We start from the raw sequence: 11,786 nt of genomic DNA, 5'->3' as shown, positions 1-11,786 counted from the left end.
TGAACTTGTTGCTGACCAACAGAAAATAAGGGTATAACAATAAATAAGTGAATGAAAATGAACTTTTAAGAGCAGCAGTCCCACACCCTTGCCAAGCATGTTAACTCATAGGTAAAATACACTAAAAGTACATTGCAAGACACCGGTTTACGGCATTGTGCAAGCATCATTTAACCTGCAAAGGTGCCTAATTCAACTAAATTTACTGTTGTTTTATTTAGCTAATTATGTGTGTGTTGGTGGGATTATTTATCCGTGTTTATTTTGAGGCTAATACAATCTGTGCTATTGCTGACCTGTATGTCTCACTGTGTTCCTGGTTACTGCAGATGTCGCTCCTATGAGGACTGCTGTGGGACTCGCTGCTGTGTGAGAGCCCTGTCCATCCAGAGACTATGGTACTTCTGGTGAGTTACTGACTGAAATTCAGAGGTGCCTAATAATAAATAAATGAACAAATGCAATTTCTTGTACCTGGTGAGCGAACCACAAATATGCTACTTATTGAGTTTTAAGTACATGTATGACCAAATCCTTAGCAATGAAGTTTCAAAGTCAGAGGCTTTTAGCATTGGAGCTCCTGGTGACAGAGCGCCATTGTCAGCTCAGCTGTGATTCATAATAGCCATTTACTCCTCCTGGCATTTTGTTCTCAGAATTGTTCGTCAGTTTATTCAAAGAGTGTCATTGAAAAGGGGAAAAGCTCCTAAAAGCCCCTATCTTTCTTCAAGGTCAAGAATGAGCTTTCACATGGTGATAGTGACACAATTGAAGTTTCCTTTCACTCAGCCACAGAGGAGAGAAGGAAATTACTCTGCGACCTTTTGAACTGTTGTGCCCATTGTTCAGGGCTGAGAAACTAAGCACATTTTTAAACCAGTAAAATCTGCTTATGCTCATTGTCCTCACAGAGAACACAAATGTTGTTGAACTGCATGTTTTTTAATTCACAGCAGAAGGGGCAGATTTTATCTGAGCACACAATAATCCTCTTTTGCTGCTGTGTGCAACTAACTGACTTTATTTTGTGACTGGTCATGGTCTGTGTTTACCTGCGGTGTTGCAGTTAATACTTACAAAGCATTTATATTATCATGAGACACTAAGATTCGGTGGAAACCCAGACTGAAGCCTGATGTTTCCTCCATCCTCCTCCCACACTGGAGTCTGTCCACTCCTGCTGGACAGACCTGGGCGTGTTCATGATGATGAAAAGTCCTCTGTTTGTCTCTCAGGGTGCTGCTGATGATGGGAGTGTTGTTCTGCTGTGGTGCTGGTTTCTTCATCCGCAGAAGGATGTATCCGTCCCCTCTGAGAGACGAGCCAGCGTTCAACGTCTCCTTCACCAGGCACCCTGTCACCACACCAGGTACAGTAAGATTCAAACACAACATGGCCTTAAAACATGGTTGAATATTAAGAATAAACATAAAAGAAAAACTTAAAAGTTGAAATCTCCAAGTTTTAGAAATCAAGCTAGTGCTCCATTACGCTCCACCCAGCTCTTCACCCGCATCCTCGTCATGTACACCATGTCAGGAGAGCTTGCTAGTCTGTGAGCCACCCATAACAATGACTGCACAATGAATCTTGGGATATGTTGGGATCCACCCGAAGCAGCTTTCGTTGTCCAGGAAAAGAAGGATGCATTTGAAGCAGCTTTCGGAATAGGACAGTCTAGTCGCTCGGCTGTGACGCAGTCACAGACCCTGAATTAGGACACAGCCAATATCTTCATCACCTAATACCAGCTGGAAACTCTGTGACACTTGATGTGTAGGATGTTATGGGAGCCTGGTCTGGGGTGACTGGATTATCTAAAGAACAGGTATAAATCATTTGAAATTGAAACAGATTGAGATGCAGTTGGCAACATACAAGTTTTAGATGTGTTTTAGAAACGTCTTACACCCGAGTTTGAATCAGTACAGCTGGAAACACCAGCCACAACACGTTAGTAAGTGTGATTCCAATCGCCTTTAATTTGCGAAGAGAAATTAGATAGTGAAAATATAGCACAAATGTTTTGTCGCTTGGCTGAGGTGGAGAGTTGATGAAACACAAAATGTGACAAAGTGCAGACTTAAAGCTGCCATATGTAGGTTTTCTTGCAGGGATCGGGTGGCGGTGATGAAGGGTTGCTTTGCCAAGAGCTTCAGCCATTGTTGCGTTTCCAAGAAGAGAGATTTAGAGAACACTCTCTGATCCGCGCCTCCTCTTCATCCTCTCATGTTGAACTGAGGACAGACTGGTGGACGCTACGGTAACTCACTATCGGAAAGTAGTTTTAGGAGATGGGACGAGCTGGGGTTAGCTGGTTAGCATGTCGACTTCAATAGGACGTACACAAGGAATGTGATTCAAATGTCTACTGAAGCTTGTGCATGTCTGCATTTTCAGAAAGGTAAACTAATAGCATTTATATCAATCAGACAATAAGAGATTGAACCTTGCTTGCTCCAGCTGCTGAAACCTTTTAAAAATAAGTGACAATATTTCTCAAAAATGTTTCTGGAAGTAAAATGATAAATTGTGAGATGTGTGTGTTTTATACACTGCAGTCACAGATAATATGACACACAGTATTTGATGTGGTCTATTCTTAACCAGCCCCTTTTCTTCTAAGATCTATCTACAGAGTTAACATCAAAATTGCCCTCTGCAAAATCGCTTCTAGAGAACAGAAAAAAAAAATTTAATGGAAATAGAAAGTGAGATCTAGTAAATAAGTGAAGTATACAACATCATTACTTTGATCTGACAGAAAATTTCATAGGATGTGTATGATATTTAATCTACTTATCACTTTTCTGATGTTTGATGATGATACAGTTTAGTTTACTAATATATGTCTGATAAATAAATGAACTAATGACCCTGAGAGCGCTGTAAACACCTGTAGCCGTGCACAAAGATGGCGGCCATGGCGCTCTCATCTTTGGGTTTTTGCTGTACTGAAAAGCCACATGTCAGTGTCAGTGGATCAGGTGATCTGTTCAGATCCATAACGAGATATTGGGACGACTTGTGGCCAGGCTCCTAAGAAAGTGGAGTTGGATATAAGCAAAGTTTCCCTTTAACCAGCACTTTAAGTTGTTCCTGATGATTTGGGGTGGTTTAGAATAAGTCTGGTGCTGCAAACAAAATGTCCACTGACACTGACAGGAGCTCACCTTTACCTGTCCCAGGTCAACCGTGCACACAAGAGATAGATAGTAATAGTGATTTTAAAGCACTTTTCTGCACACACAGACACCGCAGCAGGTTTTTAGGAGGGAAATGACTATGATAGGAACGACTCCTAATTAAGAGTTTAATGTGTCCAGATAAGACAGTCACAAAAAGGATTTGAGAACATCTTTTCTGTGAAGGTGAAAGAGGAGGATTTAAGACGTTTAATGGGAGGAAGGTGCTTTGATAAAAAGAGCTAATTCAACTTGAAGCTGGAGTGTGGGGCTTTCACTTTCACGCTCTTTTCCTGAACTACTTCACACAGTGCAGATTAACCCTGTCAGCTCCAGGTAAATCTCTGTGTTCTGCACCAGTTTTAAATCTGGTGTATGTGGCGGCTTCCTGGCGCTGTAGTGATGCGTTTTAGATGAACCAGCAAGTTTGCCAGAGATGAAGAGGATGTTCTAGAGGCTTAACAAACACTTGGGGCCGGTTGCACAAAACACCTTAAGTTTTCTACTAAGGTATATCCACTTAAGGTTTAATTTCCCCATGGCTGAGGGAGTTACTTGCACAGAATCTCTGAAAAGGTTTCCTTAGTTAAGGAAAAACTTAATGCATTTGAAACCTAACCTTCTACTGCATCATTAAGGGTGTCTCCTGGTCGTGGTTTTGGTCGATAAGGTCTTTAGTGCAACAGATTAATTGACTGAGTGATTCCTTAAGTATAAGACTCACATAAGGAGAAAACCTTAAATAGTGAACATTTTAAGGAAACCTTAAGGAGAAGACTTAAGGGTGCTTTGTGCAGTCATTTATATTTTAAGGAAACCTTAACTCACGCCTGTTACTGGCACCTGGTATTGTTTCTCAGACTTTTGTTATGTCCCCCGTGAAACAGCATCCTGAAGGTTACTGGGTGAAATATGTGGGTAGGAACCTTCAGCGTGTTGCACTGTGTTGCACGGGGGACACATAATAAAATCTGGGAAACAACACGCAGCTGTCAGCCGAGTTCTTGCGCTGTATGTTTACGATGTACAAGTTACATAAAAACAGAAAGTTGGCGTTCAGAGGAAGGATTGTAGTCTGAAAAGAAAGCGATCAACAGCGATTATAGTTAGTGTGACTTTTCCTCGCCGGGGAACGCTGAGAGAAGAGACTCTACCTAAATAATGAATCCTTTTCTCTGTATTTAACAGTGTATGTGTAATTACTTTCACGGCCACAGGAAGGAGCACTGCAGGTTTAAAGAACTATAATTTGCGTTGTAACAGTTTGTTCTCTGTGGTTGGTGCACAATCAGCGTCTCCTAATTCTTTAGCAGATGACATGCGTTCATGATTCAAATGGAAACGTGTGTTTCCTGTTCATCTCTCAAGTTAAAGTTTGATATTTTAAAACTGAATATTTGCCAAACTGTTCAAACCCCAGTCCGACACTGCGGCCTTTAAGGGTGAATTTAAAACTTGAGATTTTGGGGGGAAAGTAGGGCAGCTGATAAAACTCTGAGTCTTAATATTAAACGAACAGAATTTCACTCTGTGTCAGTCAACCAAGCAGAAAATTGAATGGAGCACTCCAGTGATAACAGTGAATGTAAAACTCCATTCTGCAGGAAGACTAGATACTAGAATGGAGACCCAGAGGAGGAATATTATTGCTTCTGTTATTACTTCTCTCTATGATGAACTCAAAATATATATTCCCTATCTCAGGCTGCTTGTTCTAAACATTTCTGACATGCTTGAAACGATTTCATAAGAGTTCATTTGGGGCTTTGGATTGTGGCCAAACATTTTAACCCAGAAGAGATAAATAAGGAATCTCAGTGATGTAACAGTGGCAGCAGCTTAGACAAAAACAGAACGAATGATGTGAAGAAGTCATGTTAATTACCACATTCAAATTCTTTTATAATGAGATGAATTGTTTTCATTTTCACTTTGTAATCGATGGAGTTATGTACTGTAGTCTGAGCAGTCATTGATGGTGTTATCAAAGAACCGAGGAATAACAATGAGCGTTACAGTTGTAGACCTAAAGAAAAATGAACGATCTCTGGACACATCACATGAAAGTCCGTCACATACAGACGGAGAAATGTAGCTCTCAGTTCATCCGTCATTGATCCAGGTTGTTTTGTACGCTGCAGCCTGAAGCCCTCACACACAGTTAACTGAATTATACCAACATGGGTTAATGAGGAATAATATCCATTAACCAGCTGATAGTCCTGGGTGTGTTCTTAAATTCAATGTGAAATGGACAGAGCATCGTCTGAACTGTCGGTTCAGGTCACTCAGAGCAGGTGGGGGGGGGTCAGTGATGTGGGGGCTGCTGGTGAACTACTGTGCAGTAGAAATACAGTCACAGAAAAAGTCCTGTAGTAAATAATTGTGTATCACATTTGTTTTACATTTCCATCGTTACAAAATCAGTCTGTAATAGTGATTTGTTCAGAACTGTGCTGTTGAAGTTTGTTAACAATACGGTATCTTAACGAAGCCCATCCTAGTCGTGTGGCGTCACATGCTCAGCAGGTTCAGTCCATCTCAAACTTTTTCATTCTCTTTTTGTCACTTAAAAAATGCTGTGATCAATCTTTGTAAGAGACGTCAGAACTGACCAAATGATATGCCAGACAGCCGACATGAGGTGTTAGAAAACTCTGTGTTGCTTTTGTTAATATCAGAGCTTGTGTTTTCACAAAAACGCTAATTAGTCACTCGGTGACTTAAAGGAGATCTATTTATTTTCTTCTTTAGTTCATTTACTTTTTCAATGTGGTAAAATAATAGTTTTGAAAACGTGGTGCCATGTTGTGTCAAGTGTACATAATGAGAATGGCTCAGGGAAATGTCCGCCCCGGACCCTGCCTCAGAGCTCAAGGAGTGTTTGCTGCCCCCCGGTGGTCGTTACACGTGTCATTTTCACTTGGCAAAACATTTGTTGTCACCACCAGTAACCACAGATGTTGCCAAATCAAGCAAGAAATCTTTAGGATTTTAAACTTGAACCGACATGTTGCCGAATCCAAACCTGCTAGAACAGATGATGAACCGTGTGTGGTTTTATTAAAGCTGACAACATATGATCATAAAGCCACTGAACTTCCTCTTCCTCTCTCCAGTTTCCCAGCAACCAGGAAGTATGCAGGGCTTCGGGGTCAACGGGATGACAGGTGGTGACCCGGGGGTTACCATGACGCACCCAGCATACACTGCACAGCCTGGCTCCGCCCATATGATGATGAGCTCCTACCCTCCACCTCCGTCCTACTGCAACCACCCACCACCGCCCTACGAACAGATATTTCAAAACAGCGACAAGAAGTAACGTCTGCACTAAGCACTGAGGACATCGAACTTGACACAAGGGAAGGAAGTAAGGAAGGAAAGGAAAGAAGGATGCAGCGAGGAGGAATTAACAGGAAAATCAGATGAAGATGAGGAAGAGGAGGAAAGCCTGACAATTGTTTCCAACTTTTTGGATGGAAAACACACAATCTGTTGTTCAGTGGAAAAGACCAAAAGAGGCACCGTAACCAGAATCATCACACACACACACACACACACACACACACACACACACACACTCTAGATGATTAATTTATGTGGATCTATGTGTACAGTGACAGCGCCGGGCCGAGGACGGACCAGTTTAGGTTTAGGATTCACTCACCATCACCTCTCTCCTCCACCCTCCCATCACAGCCACAGCTAGAACTTCATGTATTAAGATGTCGGAGATATGATTTTCTAATTAACAATAATCACAAAAAGACACTGATGTACACAAGGTTCTTAAAACCAGTTCCAGTGATGACACTGCAGCCGGGGCTTTTTACTAAATGATGAGTTCTTGATACATTTTTTATTTCAGTGTGTAGTTCAGTTGCGTAACGACCTAATGAGCTACTACAGCAGTAACTGGCTCGTTCTCCTGTTCGCAGTGATGAAGGCTTTCAGTTCAGCACCAGGTGAATCACATGGACGGAGCCAAGCTGAGACGGTTTGTACCAACTCTGACGTGCTGTGTAAAGCTCCCCATGCTGGACGTACAGGACAGCATGGGGAGCTTTGCACTAGCTACAGTATGTGCTGCAGATGCTGCATTCATGCACGATCAGGAAAACCAACTGTTATTCTGACTTGTGCTATTCCAAGATGGTTCCCCCGCTCTGTCGCCAGCTTTAAAAACGTCCGACTTAAGCAGCAGATTTAATTCGTTCAAATAGTGGGAGCAGTTAATTTGATATGAATTTTTCACCTCGATACACTTCAGTGAACTTTGACCCCTGAATGAGCAGTTGACCAACAGAAGGCCGTGGTGACAGTGCTGACGTTTGGGGGAAGGAGTGCTCTCACTCCTCTGTCAGTGGGAACTACTTGTTTTGTATTTTCACTGTAACTTGGATCACTTTGGAAAAAGGTGTGTTCACCTGGTCAAAGATTGAGGTGACACAGTCTGTGTTTACAAAGACCGGTTCATGTACAGCTGGTTTTTGTGTGTACGCATCATTTATGCATCTGGCCCCTGGTCTTTAGCCTTTTAGTCCCGCCAGTTAAAAAGCCTAAATTAGCTGCTTATGTTGGATTTATATTTGGAGCAGTTCATTAACAAGTGAAACCAGATACAAACAAACGATGCACAGCTGCTTTTGCATGTTTTTTTTATGCACAACTATTTTAATTTTGAACATGAAAACAGTTTGATTCACTTTGTGACTCGAGTCACGATGAAAGATCTGTGTGTCACTGTGGCAGAGAGAGATGGGCCGTCTGTATTCAATGTGTGTGTGTAGGTTTACATTAGGGAGAAATACTTGGCTAAAAATTTAAATCAATGGTTTAATGATTAAAGGGCGTGTTGCCATAATTAAATGTGCCAACATTTACATAATTAGCGAGAAGTGGATGCACATGGTGGTTCTGCTGCTCTCGGTGTCGGGACGTGTAGGATCTGCAGCAGTGATCAGTGACGGAGCATCAGCTGCTGGAGACTGACTCCTCATTCACATTCATTTCTTCTCTCCTTAACATTTACGCTAAGATGTGCAGTTTTTCTTCAAGTTCCTGCAACAAATATCTCCAACACATTGGTGGTGAAATATGGTGAAGTTCTCATGGCAACAGTTGCTCAGGTAAATCAGACCCTAGATAAAATGAAATATTTGATTGAAATCAGAGGAAAAGGAGCCAAACAAAATGTATTGATGTGATGATTCCCTTAGCAAAGCTTCCTCTTAGTAAAATATGTGTTGTTTTTGTCTAAGTGATTTCTTCATAAACAGCCCCTGTTGTTGTGTAAGAGTGAACAGACTGTCACCTCTGCTCCACCTGGCTGTCTCAGTGCAGTCAGTGTGACTGTATGTGGGAGAGGGAGAGACACAGTCGTCCTCTCAGACAGTCTGCTGAATATAGAGCAGCTCCGTGCTCCCAGCAGGACGTCAGGCAGCACGTCCACCATCAACCTCCTGCTCCGTTTACTGTGTTCAGCCTGAGCTTCGTCCGAACAGCTCAGGTGGTAAAGGTCGTCTGCCAGTCGCTCTTCTGTGCTAACGCACCACGTCTAGACCTGGTCCAGGACTGTACATGTTATTGGTCTGTGTGGATCTTAGCTGCTATCACAGATCTGCTCATGAAATTTGTTTTGTCTGTTGGATTTCACAAGACTAGCTGTTCCCCCTGTGTCCAGTCTCTATGCTAAGCTAACTTGCTATATCTCACTTCATAAATGCTTTTTTTTCATCATGCTTTAAAGTCTTTCCAACTATTTACTGTTTTTAGTATTTTCCTGTCACAAATTTTCTGAGCGGTTCTGTGACTTATTATAATGGTCCTGGATCAGGACTACACTGTCGAGAAGTGTGACCATTTTCATGCCAAAAAAATTCACGGTTTTTGCCAAAACTCTGGAAAAGGCATTTGGAAACCAGAGTGAAAGCCCAGAAAATAATTGACAACATCGTGTATGAAAACTGATCTAAATGTCAGTTCAGAGTACAAAGCGTCACTTTGTCACGATTGAATTTACATGTGTTTACTCATGGTTATTTATTGACGTCCTGGGAACCGACGCCACGCTGATGTTGTTTGTACAGAGTGATGTGTGTTATTTCACTGAAGAACAGAACGACTGCTCCAGTGGAGTAACTTGTGATTTTTTGGTTCTTTTTGGACATTTTGTGCTGCAATAATTACCCAGAAGAAGAAGATGATGATGATGATGATTTGGTAGTTAGAGGTAGCCGAGCTTTTTCTGTAGCATAGTTTTGTCTTCGTCGCCATCCCACCGACACACAACAATCACTGACCACGCTGAAAACACAACGGGCCTTATCCGAGAATCTTTCTCAGCAAAGCTGCAAGGCCTTTCATCTTACAAGTTTAAACTCCACATTCATTCAGATTCAGAGTCAGATTCAGTTTCTTTTCTCTTCATGACTGGTCAGCAGGTACTCGCATCTTTCATTTAAATTGTAAATATAGAGAGAGATTGGAGAAAAGCAACAGGTTCGTTCTGCCTGTTGGGTTCTTGCGTGAGGCCTGTTCCTCCCTGGTTCAGACTGAAGACTTACATCTGCTGGCCGTAACTGGTTCCACAGCTTCTGGACGACATGACGACATTTCCATGTTTTAAAAAAATGAAGAGCGCTTTGTGGCTTGCATGGCTAAAAGAAGTTTTAAAAAGAAATTTAAAAAAATGAAAGGAATAAACATTGCCAGTGCGTGTAGTGAAATCAAGTTTCTCATCCTTTTTTATGGCACAAATAAGAACTGACCTGATGGGAGTGCGAAATATGGAAGACCAATTCTGCCACTGGAAAAAACAACTTTTATTTAAATTAAAAGGTATTTGTTCTCATTGTTATGACTTTGTGTCGCATAGAAATGACACAAAATTATGAAATATTATCATATCTTATTATGAGAAACATCTTTTATCAGCATTTAGTTAGTATCACATACTTGAGGAAGTTTCTCATAATGATATTGTTTTTTTCAAAAAGATACTAAGTCATAATGAGTTACCAGATCATAAGATACTATTATAAGATGATAATTCTGGCTTAGTACCCATTAAAATGAAAAGGTAAATACATAATAATGACTTGTTGGTGGATTTTCTTCCATATGTCTGAAGGGGAGGTCAAGGAATCACCAAAACCTAATTCACAGCAAACATAAGTGTACTGTATTTTTCATATTAAAGAATTAAACCTCATTCACAGCAGGTCGTTAAGTTAAAGGCGTTAGTGTACCGACACCCATTTCTTAATCTGTATACAGTATTTAAAGAATGACCACCGCCTGTCCTCCAGTGGACGCCGCTTTATGGCCCCAGATGTGGTTGTGAAAACCTGTACTGACTCTTTGTTACGGTGATTTAGTTCAGAGTCTGCACCCTGTTTTAGTTTTAAATATTGTTTATGGATGGAGAGGATTCCTGTCCTGGTCCATCCAGCTGTGGTGCTGTTTCACAGTGAAAGAACATCTGTAAAGCACACGCCAATGTAGAGTCGATGGAAGGCCACCTTAGAGACTCTCCTGACCCCAGTCTGGTTTCCGGGCTCCTACAGGAAACCAGTAGCGGGGTTTGGAACAAGACTGGGGCCCCTCACAGCAACAGAGTCTCTTCAGGTCTCAGGCTGTTTGATGATGGAAATTCATAGCACAATATTAGGAAAAGGTATTCTGTTTAATCATGTAAAACTATGCAACAGATTCTATAATTGAAGCATCTGAACCCTCAGTTCTCTCTTGTTAACTTCTCCTTTTCATCTGCTTTGAGAATTTCAACATAAAATATCATGATACATTGTGAAATATGTAAATAAACTTCACTTCTGATAAAATGTGATTCTGACTAATGTTGTTTATTCATCCCACAAAGGAAATTAACCGCATGTTTTCTGACTTGGTGAGGCTGTTTGTAGGCATGGCGGTGCTTTGAGCTAAATGCTAACCTAAGCATGATAGCAGGTAGGCATGCTAACATTTGCTAATTGGCACTAAATGCTGCAGTTTCTGCAGTTTTCACCAAATTAAATGTCTTGTCAGTCAAAAAAAAACAGGGTTCTCACAGATCCTTAAGTCTTATTTTAAAAGGCATTATTTCATCTCAAAATAAGCCCTTAATTTGTATTTGATGTCTTAAAATGCTAAGAAATTAGCAAGTCGAGTTTTAGGAATTGTTTTATTCAGATATTGCAGTTTAACACCTCAAAATAACTGATAAAATCTATTTTTAAATAATTTACTGAATACCTCCCTCACTGATGTTTTGCTGATCAGGATAGCGGGACGACAACGCTCATAATTTGTTTGCAGCTCTGATGCTTAGAGCAGATGCACTCAGATCAGATCAAATTAAAACCTGCACCTGTCTTTATAACTGAGACTCTGCTGACATTAAGACACCTGTCAGACTGTCAATCAATTCCTCTGCACTGAAGCATTTACTGAACTTTCAACACTGTAAAAACACATGAAGAATTATTTCTCATGTTCTGATTGGACGCACTGATGAACAGTCCTATCATAGTCATATCATGCTGTGGATGATGATGCTTCTGAGTGAGGATGACAGTAATGCATCTGAAGATACTT

General features: G+C 41.1%; 1 protein-coding gene across 1 annotated transcript in view; it reads left to right on the top strand.

The window, feature by feature from the left end:
* Positions 1-11,037, top strand: part of vopp1b (VOPP1 WW domain binding protein b) — a 39,941-nt gene extending 28,904 nt beyond the window's left edge. Inside the window, exons 3-5 of the mRNA XM_056364771.1 lie at positions 330-407; positions 1,236-1,369; positions 6,305-11,037. Coding sequence (XP_056220746.1) covers positions 330-407; positions 1,236-1,369; positions 6,305-6,510 — 418 coding nt within the window. The 3' untranslated portion in view covers positions 6,511-11,037. The remainder of the gene's footprint in view (positions 1-329; positions 408-1,235; positions 1,370-6,304) is intronic.
* Positions 11,038-11,786: the final 749 nt, after the last annotated feature.

Source organism: Seriola aureovittata, chromosome 20, assembly GCF_021018895.1.
Source record: "Seriola aureovittata isolate HTS-2021-v1 ecotype China chromosome 20, ASM2101889v1, whole genome shotgun sequence".
Lineage (NCBI taxonomy): Eukaryota > Metazoa > Chordata > Actinopteri > Carangiformes > Carangidae > Seriola > Seriola aureovittata.
The sequence above is the reverse complement of the archived record's forward strand: the minus strand, read 5'-3'. Positions and strand labels throughout refer to the sequence as shown.